General features: G+C 44.3%; 1 protein-coding gene across 5 annotated transcripts in view; it reads left to right on the top strand.

Moving 5' to 3' along the window:
• ZNF236 (zinc finger protein 236) overlaps nucleotides 1-17,152 on the top strand; it is a 1,196,152-nt gene that overhangs the window by 322,636 nt on the left and 856,364 nt on the right. For all 5 annotated transcript variants that reach the window (XM_078687874.1, XM_078687872.1, XM_078687873.1 and 2 more), the window contains exon 8: nucleotides 12,059-12,262. In XM_078687874.1, coding sequence (XP_078544000.1) covers nucleotides 12,059-12,262 — 204 coding nt within the window. The remainder of the gene's footprint in view (nucleotides 1-12,058; nucleotides 12,263-17,152) is intronic.

Raw genomic sequence — 17,152 nt, 5'->3', positions numbered from 1 at the left:
TTTTTGAAAATTCTATGTCTAATAACTTTGGCGTTTGTGGACGGAATTGGCTGAAATTTTCAGGAAAATGGCACATTTTGTTTCTGAGCAGCCCCTGAAAATTGGGGGGGGGTTCGTCCAGGGGGGGTCGAGAAAAAAGGGGGGTCCCAAAATGTGTTTTTAACATTGAGTTTTCCATAGGGCGGTTGGCCTCACTTTTAGCCCGAACGGCTGAATGGATTTGCACGAAACTTGGCAAAATTGTAGGGACTGGTAGCCCGATGTGCCTTTTGTAGGTCTCAATATATGTGCTACAGTGGATTTTGAGAAATTAACGTTTAAAAAAAGATATATATCTGTAACAGCGGACCGGGCAGCGCTCCAGGACGCGTACTTTTCGCGCAACGGAGCTTTGTGAAGCGAAGCTGATTGGTTCTCCGGCGTCTGTAAACATTCCAAACAGTCCGTAGCGGCCGCCATCTTGTCTCTCGGTAGGATCGAGAGACAAGAGAAGGCCAAAGCGAAGGGGCAAATGACCATAAGGGGGAATAGTAGATCCTCGCTGACCCCCTAGGTTTGATGTGGAGGTTTTAAAAGGGCCCCGCGGGGCAAAAAAAAAAAATAATAATAATAATCGAACGGCTGAATGGATTTGCACGAAACTTGGCAAAATATTAGGGACTGGTAGCCCGATGTGCCTTTGCTAGGTCTCAATATATGTGCTCCAGTGGATTTTAAGAAATTAACGTTCAAAAAAAGATATATATCTGTAACAGCGCTCCGCTTCGCGTACTTTTCGCGTTACGGAGCTTTGCGAAGCGAAGCTGATTGGCTCTCCGGTGTCTGTAAACATTCCAAACAGTACGTAGCGGCCGCCATCTTGTCTGTCGGTAGGATCGAGAGACAAGAGGAGGCCAAAGCGAAGGGGCAAATGACCATAAGGGGGCATAGTAGATCCTCGCTGACCCCCTAGGTTTGATGTGGAGGTTTTAAAAGGGCCCCGCGGGGCAAAAAAAAAAAAATAATAATAATAATCGAACGGCTGAATGGATTTGCACGAAACTTGGTAAAATATTAGGGACTGGTAGCCCGATGTGCCTTTGCTAGGTCTCAATATATGTGCTTCAGTGCATTTTGAGAAATTAACGTTCAAAAACAAGATATATATCTGTAACAGCGCTCCGCGGAGATAAAATTATATCTGTATTACCTAGCTGTTGCTAACACCAGTTAGCGACGGCTAGTAGGAGATAGCGACCATCTTGGGCCCCACTTTGCATGTGAGTGATATTTATCACTAATGACATGCAAAGTGGGCATGCCAAGATGTTAGCGACTGGAAACAGTCGCTAACATCGCTATCTCCTATTATCAACTTTTGGAAATATTCGAGATAAGCGCGAATATCTCCAAAAAGTAACAGCTGCCCTGAGCAGTTCTTAGCCATGTTATCCAATGGGAGGTGGATAACATGGCTAAGAGCATTAGCTCGGTAATGCATGAATATCGCTGAGTTTTCAGCGATATTAATGCATTGCGGTCGTTTTTTATCGTATTTGCGATAATTCTTGATAATAGCAAGGTTTATCTGCGATAATTTCTGACGGTAAAAAATCTTTGCAATGCATCGTTAGGGATAAATATCGCTTAACTTTGGTAATATGCCCCAACGTCTGTTAACGTTCGATTCGAAGGAAATCAGGAAATGTTGAAAAACATTGTCTGCGGCATCTTGTCTTTTTTCAAATGCCACACTTTTGTCGTGCACGGCAGCCATTTTAGATGCCTTGACCAGACCCACTCTGTGCACGCTGTCGATCCTTAGCATGGCTCCCCACCCTCGCAAGCATCTAACCCAGGCAGTGGTCACCCCCGCTCTCTGTCTTATGCATGGGTAATAAACCTCCCCCCATCTGCGCTGCTCTTCCCTGAGAATCACACCCTGTGCCCGCCCGACACCTCCCTTTCGCCCTATTCACTACCGCACCCTCTGACACTCCTTTTCCTCTGTGTCCGATTGTCCAGGCCGGTCCTAGGCTATCAGCTAGCCCTGCAGATGTAGTTTATGGCCACAGCTGTAAAGAATCACCCCTCTTCAAAGGAGTTATAGTAGATCAAGGCCCACACTCGATGAGATCCGTCACAGCAGAAGCGTTGCTATTATCTGAAAACCATCCTGTATTGTGATTGGGGAGGGGACCGAGCGTGAAGCGGAAGATTCCAGGGATGACTCTTTGTACATCAAAGTTTTTACAATTATGTGTCACATTAAAAATATATAGCACTCCGACAAAGTAGTAAGATTATAAAACTTTAATAATTTATAAATATATACAAGAAAACAAAAATAGTAATAACATATAAACATTTTTAGGGAAAAACAACGAAGTAGCGGTCGGCTGTGCGAATAGTCCCAACGCAGCACAACGTCCAGATTTCCGGCGTGGGGCGTCGCGGGGGGTGGGTCATCAGTAGCAAACTGTTGTGCGAATAGTTCCAAGGCAGCAGAACGCGCCGAAATCTAGATGACACGAAAGTGATGTCTAGTAAGTTGCCACCCAGCAAATAACGGCGTGGGGCGTCGCGGGGGGTGGGTCATCAGTAGCAAACTGTTGTGCGAATAGTTCCAAGGCAGCAGAACGATGGCACCAAGGTGATGTCCAGTAAGTTGCCGCACTGGTTTTGGTATCCTACAATGCTGCTCCGAATAACGGCGTGGGGCGCCCCGGGGGAGGCGGCGTGAACGGGCCTCTCCAGGTGGAGTGTCATCTGTTGTAGTGGGGCGCCCCTTTACCGTTTCAGTTGCCATTCCGTCCGTTTTTGGTCCACTGTGTCAAAAGCCGCAATTCAGCTGAGTTGCGCCCACTCTTGCGGTGCAGCGATAGGCGGCTGTCACAGGACTCTCAAAATGGCGGCAGGCTCTTTCCTTTTTGGGCCTGGTCCACTGAAATGGCCCTGGGACACCTTGGAAATCATTCTCGAAAGCGTCCCCTCCACCTTGAGAATTCATCAAAAGTTTTGGGGGCCCCGACTCCTGCAGGCTTCTGGTGGGGAGCGGCTGCCATGATTGCTCGCGTAATGACCACGATGGAGCTACGAGATGGTGGTGCTCTCATGCTGACGCCAGTTTAGTCTGAAACATCCAGAAACAAGGTGAGGCTTTCATCGTTTGGGAAACAAAAAAAGTTTTCATCCAATGAAAAGTGTTGTTTTTAGGTCATATGATCAAGCCTTCCATCATTAGGAAACCAAAAGTAAAATGAACCAATGAAAAGTTTTATAAACAAGTCACATGGCCTGTTATGCGGCATAGGGTATAAAATGCGGAGAAAATACGTTGGCACGTGAGGCGGCGTCAGTAGCGGACCGATGTGCGAATAGGCCGAAGGCAATAAAACGCGCCAAGATCCGGATGGCACCGAGGTGGTGTCCAGCAAGTTGCAGCACTGGTGTGGCCATCCTACAATGCTGAAAGTCGGCGTGGGGCGCCCCGTTGGCCTGTGAGTTTGCGCCAGTAGCGGACCGATGTGCGAATAGGCCGAAGGCAGCACAACGCGCCAAGATCCGGATGTCACCGAGGTGGTGTCTAGTAAGTTGCCGCACTGGTGTGGCCATCCAACAATGCTGAAAGTCGGCGTGGGGCGCCCCGTTGGCCTGTGAGATGGCGTCAGTAGCGGACCGATGTGCGAATAGGCCGAAGGCAGCACAACGCGCCAAGATCCGGATGGCACCGAGGTGGTGTCATAGTTGAGGGTTCTGAGCAGCGGTTGTAACACTGTCTGAAGCTTATTTGCAGCTGCTGCAGCTTCACTACGCGCCAAGATCCGGATGGCACCGAGGTGGTGTCTAGTAAGTTGCCGCACTGGTGTGGCCATCCAACAATGCTGAAAGTCGGCGTGGGGCGCCCCGTTGGCCTGTGAGATGGCGTCAGTAGCGGACCGATGTGCGAATAGGCCGAAGGCAGCACAACGCGCCAAGATCCGGATGGCACCGAGGTGGTGTCTAGTAAGTTGTCGCACTTCTGTGGCCATCCTACAATTTTGAAAGTCGGCGTGGGGCGCCCCGTTGGCCTGTGAGATGGCGTCAGTAGCGGACCGATGTGCGAATGGGGCCAAAGGCAGCGCAACAATATTTTCTGACTGACACCACAAGGCGCTGAGATGCCAAGATCCGGATGGCACCGAGGTGATGTCTAAGTTGCGGACTGATGTGCGAATGGGGCCAAAGGCAGCGTAACAACATTTTTTGTATGGAAGATACCACTAGGCGTTGAGATGCCAAGATTCGGATGGCACCGAGGTGATGTCTAGCAAGTTGCTGTACTGGTGTGGTCATCCTACAATGCTGAAACTCGGCGTGGGTCGCCCCATTAGCCTGTGAGATGGCGTCAGTAGCGGACCGATGTGCGAATAGGCCGAAGGCAGCACAACGCGCCAAGATCCGGATGTCACCGTGGTGGTTTCATAGTTGAGAGGCACTTCATCTGCAGTGGGGCGCCGAGATCCGGATGGCACCGAGGTGATGTCTAGCAAGTTGCTGTACTGGTGTGGTCATTCTACAATGCTGAAAGTCGGCGTGGGTCGCCCCATTAGCCTGTGAGATGGCTGTTCTTTGGATTTGGGCCTGGTCCACTAAAATGGCCCTGGGACACCTTAGAACTCGGACGCTCGATTTTTTTTTCCTTTCCTGTACATGCAAAAAAAGGTAAATGCCCGGTACGTTACACGCTTCATCTGCCACGATGAACTCTCCAGAGGAACCGAAAAAAAATATAGTTGTGGTAACTATACCATGCATCGTCATATGGAGAGGTGGCACCAATTAATTATAGTGCTGCATAAAAGAGAGATTTGGAGGAGAACCCCTGACCTGCTAGTACATTCATCAAAGAAGTGGCACTGAGAGCTTCAGAGGCAAGGGAAACAGTCCCAAATATTTAGAAGAACTTTGGAAAGATTAAAATGACATGTTTAGATTGTGGCAAATTAATTTCATGTGGACAGATGAGTGTTACTCTAATAAATACAGCATATGAACATCATCATAGTCGATGGTTGGTAGAGACATTTTGACTATATCCTGGACCTGCCCGTCCTCGCCCAAAATGGCGCCGGAATAAATGGGACTCGTAACTCCTTGTTGTGTACTGGTTGCAGAACCTTGAAATCACGAGATACGTATGCAGTTTTGAAGCACATGGCGGGCGGGGACGAGAATTGATTGAATATTTCGACATCCCTATTGATATTAAGTTCTGATGTGTTATTGATTACTGTACTATTGAAAGTTCGAATTAACGTCACCCATGGTACTTGCCCGCAAATGTATATCTAGATAATTTTATTGTAACTGGCCCTGTCGTATTTTAATTATAAAATGTACGTCCACCGATTCCGTAACTGTTAGACACCTTAGTTCTTGCAACCTAATGGCCCGCCCGTTACGTTCCTCTACTGTGTAAATGTCTACTCATCATATACGATTACAGTTTGCTCTATGGCAGGCCCACGTGGTTATAGGCTCGTATTTGTATAATGAAATTTTCACAATAAAGGTTTTTAAAAGAAAACATGGTAGTAGTATATACATTGGTAAAGTTTTTAATAATAGTGACTGTTTTAGAATCATTAAAAGGCAAGTGAAATAAAGCAGACCAATTACATGAAGGGTAAAAGGTATAATACGAAGGAACACAGTAAAGATAAATGGTCAAGGGCTGTTGTGTTTTCTATTCCTGCAACATAAAGTGATCGATAAGAATCTCATATTCAGGCGTATCGGCGACTAAGACAGCAGGTCGACCCTCTTTTGCTCAACGGCTCCGTCATGGGACGAAGAAACGCTCTTTTTCTCGAAAAAAGAATATATTTTACTTGCAGGACAGTTGTAAAATTTCCGGGAAAGTACATTAGCCTGGAACATTATAACATATATTTAAGAAAAAATAATGTTCGGAAGTAATGAAAAGCGTAATTTTTAGGTCATATGACCAAGCCTTTCATCATTACAATAAGAAAAGTAGGGAGGAGCCTAGCTCGCGACCGAGATGGCCGCGCTTTAGCTCGGCTCCGTTCGCCCGCCTGTGTTTCTCACATTTATCCTGCATTTATCCTGCCCCGGGAAGCCCTCCTTGCTGTGTGGTACTACTACGACGCACTGCAGGCACTTACCACTTGTTCCGGTTGTCCTGGCTGCTGTGGGTCCGGTGCAGTGTCCCCGATCGTTCCCGGGACTCGAGAGCGGACTGGCCTGGTTCTTCGTCCCGGCTCCTGGGCCGGATGCAGCCTGCGGGCTTGCCCTTCGGGGCGCGCTGGAGGTGATTGGAGGGCCGCTGTTCGTGTGAGCCGGAGGTTCCTGGCTGAGAGACTCCTGTGTGGCAGCGGCCTTGGATGGTGACGCTGCCCTTCATTATCGGGGTTCCTCGTGTGTTCGGCTTCCTCCCCCTTTGTTCTCCGGTCCGGCCATTTTGTTCTTTGCCGCCCGGACTCGGAGAACGGGACTGGCGACATTGGAGGGCCGGCGAATCCCCTTATTCTGGTGGCCCCCCTTCCTGTCCGGGGTGTTCTTCTGCCTGTCGACGGGACTTCATCTGCTTTCATGCCGCCCCGGCGGAGGTTGTTGGCCGCGCGGCCTGTTCGGGCTCTCAAGATGGCGACCAGCCCCATTTGTTTGGGCCGGGCCCAGACGAGCACTGGGGGCCCGCCACAAGGCCCGGGTGTCGGATACTGTGAATGTTTTCCTGCACTTAAGGGGGTCCTGACCATCCTGCTATCCTGGCGGCTATCGGTGGCCGCGCCACTCCTGGCTCTCGAGACGGTTCCTCACTACGGGCCTCCCGGGCCCCCGCGACCGGATGAGGCATCGATATCGCGGGGTGTGGCTGATACTCTCCTGGCGGACTCGGCCCCGGCTGCCACCCCAGAGGCGCGCATCCTGATGGCGCCTTCTCCTCCTGTGCTGCCTCCTCTGCCCTTGGCCCGGGAGCCGGATTTTGTTTTGCCGGACTTTCATGATTCTCCTGGTCCCTCTCAATCACCACTGCCCGATGACGTCTCCTGTACCGGCCCAGATGGGTCGGCTTTTATGGATATATCCTTGGAACTGTGCCTGCATCGTTTGCTACATTCTGTGACTTTCCTGGATCTTCCATGCTTTTCTTCCTGTGACTTTTTTGGACTGCCGTTCGACTTTCCTGCTGCCTGCCTTCTGTTCTTTCTGGCAGGGTCCTCGTTGGATCGGACCCTTACTGCTTTGGATAAAAAGGGTCAGGGCTGATGAAAACTGGCTCCTATTTGCGGTGGTTCATGAACGGTTTGGATGATCTCTGTGTCCTGATATGGTTCTGTGTAACTGGTTAGTGCTCCTGGACTTTGGCCTGATACTCTTTGGCTTCCCGAGGACTTGGACCCTTAACCCGGGCGGGTGGATGGGTGCATTTACTCCTGTCTTTGGCCCTCCCCCGTGTGTATGTTTGTATGTCTTTATTCCCTTCTTTCCTTCCCTCCCTTCCCCCCCCCCCCTTTTTTGTCTTCTAATTCCAACTTTTCTTGTTCCACTAAATTTCGGGTTCAACTTAGGGCGACAGGCACGCTGCGGGGGGGTAGGCCGTAGCCTTCTGCAGGGGTGCAGGGTGGGCTTAGGGGTGGGTGGGGGGGGTCTGTTTGTGTCGGGGGGTCTTTTCCCCCCTTATTTTCCCTTTTTGTTCTATGGCTCTTGTGTATTCACTTTTTCGGGACTCTGTCACCTTGTATCTCCCCCGGGGGTATTCTGTCCTTCTTCCGGTGTGTGGCTGATTGTGGTTTGCTGCCTATTCTGGTATTATGTTGCTGTTACATCGCATGCCGGTTTTATTGTCCTGTTTTTCCCCCTGAGGATGCATGGTCTGGCGGGTGTTCCTTCTGTTGTCTTTTTTCCCTCTTTCCCTTCCTCCTTTATGGAGGTGCCCTTTTTCCGTTGGGGAGCGTATTGCATAGTCTTTGTGATGGGGCTTTTTGACCACGTCTTCTTTGTTTGGGTGGGGGCGGAGGTGAGTGTGCGCGATTGATTGTTGCCACTGTCGCTATTTGATGGTCTGATTCTGTTTTTGTCCTTTGCTCGAATTGATTATATGGCTTCATTTTTTACGTTGTGTTTATAAAATGGCGGCTTGCCGCGGTCCCTCCCTTGTATTCTCGTATACGGCCCGTTATTCTTTTGGTCCCCTCCCCGTGCTAGAAAACTTAACCTTTATTATCCTGCTCTTGCTGAACGCTCGATGGTCTTTCTTGTTTCACCAGTGCTCCTGATGTTATATCCTGTGCAGATCTTCTTTTTGTATGCTGGTTATTTGACCATTCTGTTTCTGGCCGGCCCGTGGGGTTGTAGGCCAGTATTTGTGAGCTTTCATTGTCAATAAAGGTTTTCAAAAAAAAAAAAAAAAAAAAAAAGAAAAAAAAAAAAAAAAAAAAACAATAAGAAAAGTAAAATGAACCAATGAAAAGTTTTATTAACAAGTTACATGATCTGTTATGCTTACGTTACGCGCTGCGCGCCCCGGATGACTTCCGGATGCGCTAACGCGGCGCGTCATATGACGCATTACGCGACAACGCAGGTACAGAATATAGTCAAAATGTCTCCACCAACCAGCGGTCGGAACACAACCCCTTTCAGCAGGCTAAATAGTTCTGTTAAATGACAACAGAAGGGACAGGCAACAAGAACCATAAGTCAAAGAGGGGAGGGCTAGTTCTTCTCTACCGGGTTACATTGGGGCGCTACCGGAACTGATCGAATTGGTAGTCTACAGTGTTTCTGGATGTTTCAGACTGAAGATGGGGTTAGCATGAGAGCAGCACCATTTCGTAGCTCCGTCGTGGTCATTCCGCAACCAATCATGGCAGCCGTTCTTTATCGTTATTTTGGGCGGGGTGGGTGGCGGAGCCGAGCTGTTTTGCAGCCATCATTGTGTGGAGTTCAGTTCATCTCACTAGTTTTGTATTTGTAATGAGGGGTTGTTCCTAATGTTTCTATTTTAGCGAGGTCAAAAAGAGATCCCATTAGTGGCCTACTGATTTTGCTCGATTCCTTTTCTTTTTTTTTACACGATTTTTCGTTATCTGCAAAGACTAAACAGAGTATTGCGACTCTGTGTTTGTTTGTAAATAGAGAATGAACCAAAGAGAACTAATTCTAAAACAGTAAATACTTGGATAACAATCAATCAAATGGAGAGAGAAGCAGGCACGACGGATTACAACGGGGGCAAAGGCCTGCGTTAACTACCTTTCACTATCTGCAAAGAGAGAGTACTCCTAATAGAAATGAGGGGGGGGGGGGCACCATTCAAAGCAGATCAGTGTGCATAAACACGAAAATGTTTTCACTTACCACGTACTTGACATTCGACAGCTTATGATATTTGCTATTAAAAAACCATTGAAATTCACTGAAAAAACCATAGGTTATAGACCATATATAGTTAGGAATTAGCATTTACAAAACCTTGAAAATTCACTGAAAAAACCATAGGTTATAGACCATATATAGTTAGGAATTAGCATTTAAAAAACCTTATTTTACTCACACAAAACCATTGAAATTCCATATATAGTTAGTTGCACTAACTATATATCGCGCACCCGCAATCCACTGCTGATCATGTCACATATTACATCATTCATGACATGGTCAGTGACATCACTGATGACATCACTGATGACATCTCAAATGACATCACTGATGACATCACTGATGACATCTCATTTGACATCATTCTTGTGCTAATACGATAAATCTCTTCAGACTCTAATATAACCTTAGATACACTCAGTGTATACAGACACTCACACACTGCCACTCATCCATGGAGTTACTCACACACCCAGTCAGTCATGCAAAGAAACAATCTCACCTCCATTTCTTCAACTATACAGTTAAACACACCTTACTTATTGAAACATATACTAACACATATTTACTCTCTTATACAATCCCTGATACAAGTTCACAATGATCGATACAACCACTCACTCATTCAGTGGCTCTCATGCACAGTTATTTATATATGCCAACTCTCACATGTACTGTGTTTTACATATGTACTTACTATGACATGTAGCATTGAGATATCCATTCACTCATCAATACACTCATGCACACAGTCAACTGCCCATGTAGCTGTTTCCACATGCACTCTTGAACTCATACACCTAGTGAATAAACTGCTCACACATCTATGCATAGAGTCACACACCTTCCAGCCACCCCCACACAAACTCAATCTCCCATAGAAATACTTGGGCAACCAATTAATAACACATATAGCCTCTCGTATAGCTAATGATCAACACATGCAGCAGTTTACAGAACAACAGACATAATGATGCACAAATTAAGACAGTTTAGTCACTAACCCATGCACTCAGTGAGACACATTTAATCACTCACTCATACATTCAGTCATGCACCTACTAAATCCTTCGTCCAGACACGTATACTTCCACTGTCATTTGAGATGTCATCAGTGATGTCATCAGTGATGTCACTGACCATGTCATGAATGATGTAATATGTGACATGATCAGCAGTGGATTGCGGGTGCGCGATATATAGTTAGTGCAACTAACTATATATGGAATTTCAATGGTTTTGTGTGAGTAAAATAAGGTTTTTTAAATGCTAATTCCTAACTATATATGGTCTATAACCTATGGTTTTTTCAGTGAATATATATATATATATATATATATATATATATGTATATATATATATGTGTGTAATATATGTGTATATATATATATGTATATATATATATATATATATATATATGTGTATATATATGTTTATATATATGTGTATATATATATATATATATGTGTATATATGTATGTATATATATATGTATGTGTATATAAATGGAGATACATATATGTTTTCACATATATGATGGTGTTTCAGGGGTGGGAATATTCTAGTGCTTATGACTTTGATGAGGATACCCCTGGAAGAGAACTAGGATTACAGGTAAGTAACTAATCCTTACTGGCCACCGATTGCCTCAGGATTGTGGATATCAACCGGATATAGGGGTTTATTCCCAGCTAGTGCAGCTGCACTCTTCTAATATGCGCCCATCTTGGCTGATGCCAACCCATCACACCTCCCCCCCCCCCCCCCCCCCACAATTTGTTTTTCTTTTGCTTTTAGCACTCCACAGTAGTGCACATGTTTCCCATGCACCCTCCCCTTTTTCTGATTCATCCTTATGTTCAGCCCCTTCCATTGCTTTCTATGCATTGCTTCCAGTCCATGTCCTCCATTGCTTCTTCTTTCCCCGCTCATTTTTTTCCTGTTTATTTTTCATTTCTTTTTCATTCTGCCCCACTACCACACTACCCCATTGATCCTCCACCCTTCTCTTCTCATTGTTCTGCATGCGGATTAGTCGCGTTAGGTCAGCTTCCTAACAATCCCCTGCCATCTTCAAAGGCAAGACGTATTAGCTTTCTCCGTGCTTGTTTTCTACAATCATTTAAACTCAATTTTACCCACTATCCTAGCAAAGATTCTTACTGCACTTACTAGTGCACTAGAGACCTACAAGCGTTCTGCCCTTTCTTATTTTTGTACTTTTGTTCCACGTTTTCTCTACTGTTGGTCTGTGTCTGGGGTTATAAAATCTCTGTGCTCATTTACAATACTGCATGTACTTTGTGATAATGTAGCTTTAAAAGAAGGCAGTGTTTGACAGAGAATTGTTTCTCACCAGGTTTCGTTCTATTGCTTCCATTGTGAAAATAGGTCAGAAAATGCTTCATTCTGTCCAGTAATATTGCTTCAATTAACAAGGTGGACCAGTGTTTGTATCAGTTTCTCTTATGAGTGTTGTTGATATTGTCAATTTAAATTTGTAGTACAAATTGTGGTATAATGTAAATAAATGGTTTCAGAATACATACATTTAAACGGAAAATACAAATGGTTGTTTTTAAAATAAAAATAATTATTATTGACATACCTTGTTTTTAGGTACATCTGTATAGTGATCATACTTATACTTTTGCAAGTTGAGATGTTTTGTTTTGCTTTTTTTTCTTAGCCCATGGTTTACCAAACCGTTCCAGTCCAGCTCACAAACAACTCATCATCTCCATCTAGTGGTCAATCGGGACAGCAGGGAGTAACTGATGTCATTGAACAGCTTCTGGAGCTGTCTGAGCCAGTTCAAATAGAAAACAACATACCACAACACGGCGGGCACCAGCTTAGCGTTGTAGTGGGACTAAACCAAGACATTTTGCAGGTGAGGAGCAAGTCTGTGTTGCAGAATAAAAGCACTGTTCTTGTTTGCATGCCAAGATTTGATTAGTTTTTGGTAAGACTAATAAGGTATTACTTTACTGAATCCAAGGAATGCCATGGTCCTATAATATGTAATTGGGTAGTGCTTCCTAAAAGACTTTGAAGGAAGCTTGTTTGGGGACAGTAGACCAGGTCAGGTATATGGATGTATGGAAAAATGGCAAAGTAGAACCGGAGTACCACTTTAACTACTGACAATACAGCATACATTCTGTGCCTTAGTCTATCAACCAGAACAGTAATCTGCCCAATATGTTAACTTTTTGCAGTACAATGGAGCTTCATACTAAGTCGGAACTGCTGTTTTTTCCCCCTTTACTCTAGTGTAGTACTTAACATCTTTTAGTAGCCGAGACCTCGTTAAAATTTGCTCTGCGTTAAGAAAGGGCACTTGTTTTTAATCTAAAGCGCTCATATCGGAAATGCTCAAACATTTTCTGCAGTAGTGCAGATTACAGTTAGAGTGCAAGAGTGGATAAAACGTAGCAAATTTTGACACTTAAAAAATGTAATGTGCTATAGACAGTGCATGTTTCATGAGCCAAATTCATGCTGTTTTGCTCTTATTAGTGTCTGTAAACTGGGTAGCGCAAATTCTTAAATGTAATCCTAGATTTTTATGATGTAGTGCTGAATGGCTGGTGTATTTTTTCAGCAAAATCAATAAAAATGTGTATTAAAAAAATCCTTTATTACTATGTTAAAAAAATGATTTTCACTTAAATTTGTGTTGGATTGGTTATCCTGTAGGAGAACATTAATGTAAAGACATGTTGAATACCTTTGTAGTTACCTAGGTGACTCAAAACGAGGCTATCTCAAAGTGGTAGTGGTGTTTCAATAATGACGACCCATTTCCACCCTCCGTTATTTGTCACAATTTTTATTCCCATAACACTGCCCATAGGTCCCTGGTATGTTGTTAGTGGCTTTATTTCTATAAATACCCCTAGGATAGCCCCCATCCTTAAGCGCTCGTCTGTTCCTGTTTATAGAGGATTCCTACTAAGATATAAAAAGCAAAGGAATTCAGAACCCCTAGCTGGGATGCCCAGTAGTATTTCCACTTTCCAGGTAGATCAATGCTGCCATCTTAGCTTCAAGGCCTTTGTAAATATTTTCACCATTTTTACTTCTTATCTTTTCCAAAGACGTATCTCAAAGGATTAAGTAACATTCTGTGGAAAAGATGTTCCTTGTCATTTTCAGGAAACTTCAACCCAGTTGCATATTTTCTCCTGTAGTTTTAGATGTACTCTTTTGCTGAGAGATGTTTTCCTCCTGCACAGTACTTTACATTTGGGAACCTGAATATTTCTCTGACTAATCCACCCCTCCACACACGTTTGTTTGTGAGATTTGCCTTTTTGTTTATTACTTAAATCATAGATTAGTTTGGTCACCAATGTCTAGACTGTCTTCAAAATACATTATTCTTAAAAAGACTTGGTATTAATAAATGATTACACACTTGCCTACTACACCATTATGAGCACGGGTGCACCTCTTGATAAACTTAAAATAAATACAGCAGGTGCCCAAGGGTTTTCTTAGGGCCTGTTCATGGTGCTGCCAGGTACAGAGGGTGCCTTGTCTTAATTCAATCTCATGCCTCTTTCTTCCACCGCCTACACTTTTATTTCTTATTCTTGTTGGTTCTCTTTCTTCCCTGCTTACTAATTTCCCCCCTTTCTTTACCTTCCTCTGTTTTTCTCATTTTCTGCTTTTCATTATCTTACTGTGGTCAAAGTCTGTTGAAAAACGAGTCTCTGTCCCCAATTAACAAGTGTCTGTGCTCACCATCTGCATCTATCGGTACAAATGACACATTGGGTGCACCTTCTCTTTGCCATACGTGACATGGCTGTGAGTTTGCATTGAACTGTATTTGATAAGTCTAGAGAGGTTGTCTGTTTCTTGGAGTGGTACAGGCTCTAACTTTATTTGTATAAAGCAAGAATATATATATATATATATATATATATATATATATATATATATATATATATATATATTTGGTTTGATACCAAAGTGCTGTTGTTGAATAAGTAGAGATTAATAGTGTTTAGGAATCGTTCTAACATCACATACAGGAATAGTAGTTCTGTAGTAGGGGATCTCTGTGTATAGTCATAATCTAGTGAATAGTCCCGCCCATGTGCGTGGACCCCGGAGCAATCAAAAATAATCTCTTATAGTGTCGAAAAAATGCAGATCTGCACAGACACTTAAGAGAGAATTAAAGACAGATAATGCAGCCTATAAAACAGGCTACACTGTCTAGTACTTCAACTAGAAATTCCACCAAAAAATCCACAAAACAACAAAGCCTGTACAGATTTCCCTTGCTTCAGCAGCAAAAACCCTCTGGAATGATAGAGATGAGAACCTGGACAGACAAGCCCCATAGGCTGCCATTATGTGGCTCAGAACAGGATACTGTGCCTTTAAAAGAACTTTCCAGAACTTCACAGTATCCCAGAATGCACTGCAGGTCCCTTTTACTTTCAGTTCTTTTTGAAGGCGTAACACGCCAAACCTGTAGCATTCCTTACATGAATATCTCTCTCCACCGGGGAGGCGGGCGGGCGCTTATGACTATAACAGAGATACCCCTACTATAGAACTGGAGTTACAGGACAGAAACTACTCCTTCTGTAGTAGGGGATCTCTGTGTATAGTCATAATCTAGTGAATAGAATGGCAAGCCCATCCCCACACCAAAGCGGCGGTGGAGAAAAGAGAAATAACACCACTACTGTGCGAACAAATTACGCAGCGAAGCCTGCCCAACCTGAGCGTCTGCCCTGGCATCAGTGTCCAGGCAGTAATGCTTAGCAAAGGTATGGACCGACTTCCAAGTGGCCGCCTTGCAGATTTCTGCAATGGGAACATTACGAAGCAAAGCTGTCGTGGCAGCTTTGCCCCTGGTGGAATGAGCCTTAGGTTTGCCCCCTAAGGTCTTATTAGCCTTTTGGTAACACAATTGTATGCAGGACACAATCCACCTCGAGATGGACTGTTTAGAGGTAGCAAGACCTGTCCTGACTGATCCATAATTGACAAACAATTGGTCCGACCTACGAATATCTTTGGTTTTATCCAGATAAAATTTCAACACCCTCCTAACATCCAGGGAATGTAAAGACCTTTCCGCTGGAGATGAAGGATTCTGAAAAAACGTAGGCAAAGTTATAGTCTGGTTGACATGAAAATCAGAAATAACCTTGGGAAGAAATTTAGGGTGAGTACGCATAATAACCTTAGCAGCATGAAATACAGTATAAGGTTCTTGGAAATACACAACGCCTGAATTTCACTCACCCTGGGGGCCGATGTAATGGCCACGAGGAACGCCGCCTTCCAGGACAGGTGCTGCAACGAAGCCTTATGAATAGGTTCAATAGGCTCCTTCATCAATCTGGACAGCACCACATTCAATTCCCATGAAGGCGAAGGAAGCCTGACAGGAGGGAATACTTTCTTCAAGCCTTCCAAAAAGTCTTTGATCACAGGGATCTGGAAGAAGGAAGTCTGTGAAGGGCATTTCCTGTAGGCAGTCAATGCCCGAACGGTAAAGAAGCCGATGGGTCTGGCGTATTTTGAATAGGTTAGTTGGGGTCACGTGGGCAACGCGCTATTGTGTCCCCTGTCTAACAATTCAAGGGGACATCTCCCTTTTTTTTCTTTTTTTTAATATCTTTGTTGCAGGGTTTCTGTACTCACACAGAACTGTGCACAGAGGAGTGGAACCTCGGCAAATTAGGGTGTCCCAAAACTTACCTTAGCAACCAACTCACCCCTTACCGAGCTAGCTACAGTGTCTCATTGGACATATCAAACTCCCAATGTTTAGACAAACCAGAACATGAACTTACAGTACCTCAGGGTACGTGGGACTCATGAACACTCTTTCGTTATATTATCATTACAAACCAGAACATGGAGTAAAGAAGACACATGTGCATTTGAAATGTTTATTTACTAATGCCGTCTTCTCAGGCGCAGTATCTTAGATAATACAAGTATACTTATTATCAGTAGCAAAATTATCAGCATAGTTACTAAGACATAAAAAGCGAATGGTGACAGCATGTTAACATGCTGTAATGAATAAGAGTTAACAACACTTATATCTCACCCTCCCTAACACATATATTATATTATTAGCTAAGAAGGTCTCTTTGGGTTGTTTTAGGGCGGGCCCATACCTTAGTGTCCTAGCATGAAGGAATCACATCAGCATACACCAGCTCTCTCTGCATGTGCACCGCATCAAGTGTGTTAACAATTCTCGTGCAAAGCAATATCAATCCCGCCTCAAGCCCAAGTTGGCAAAGGCTGCACTTGTGTTATGACTATGAAGGCGTGGAGATCAGACCTCATAACAATTCCATATCGTGTTGCTCCTGAAACTTCAGCACTCTCCGTGCAGACATGGTTTAACAAACAAAACTGATATCAGAGCAATAACATATTATTCTCACATACACCACGGCAAACCACTAGGTTGAAAGCTAAGTCAACAATTAAGGGTCGTGTGCAGAAGTTGCAAGAAAGGAAAAATGGCGTTTAAATCTCAAATGTACCTATGCTAACTTAACACGATATAAGGATATATAGGAGCTATACAACACTTTTAGTAACAGATATTCGAGACTCAGCGAACAAATTCAATTAAAGCACCGAACCAGGGATTTGCTCCGTAATTGAAGTACATAATAAAGGAATCAATCATATGTATTATCACTGTCAATGGAGAGCTGCTTGGTTCTTAAAAAATATATGTACGCGAGTATGCCTTCAAAAAACCGGGTACTTTATTGAACAC

Source organism: Lissotriton helveticus, chromosome 4_1 (assembly GCF_964261635.1).
Source record: "Lissotriton helveticus chromosome 4_1, aLisHel1.1, whole genome shotgun sequence".
Taxonomy (NCBI): Eukaryota; Metazoa; Chordata; class Amphibia; order Caudata; family Salamandridae; genus Lissotriton; species Lissotriton helveticus.
This window is presented reverse-complemented; position numbering and strand designations above follow the sequence as displayed.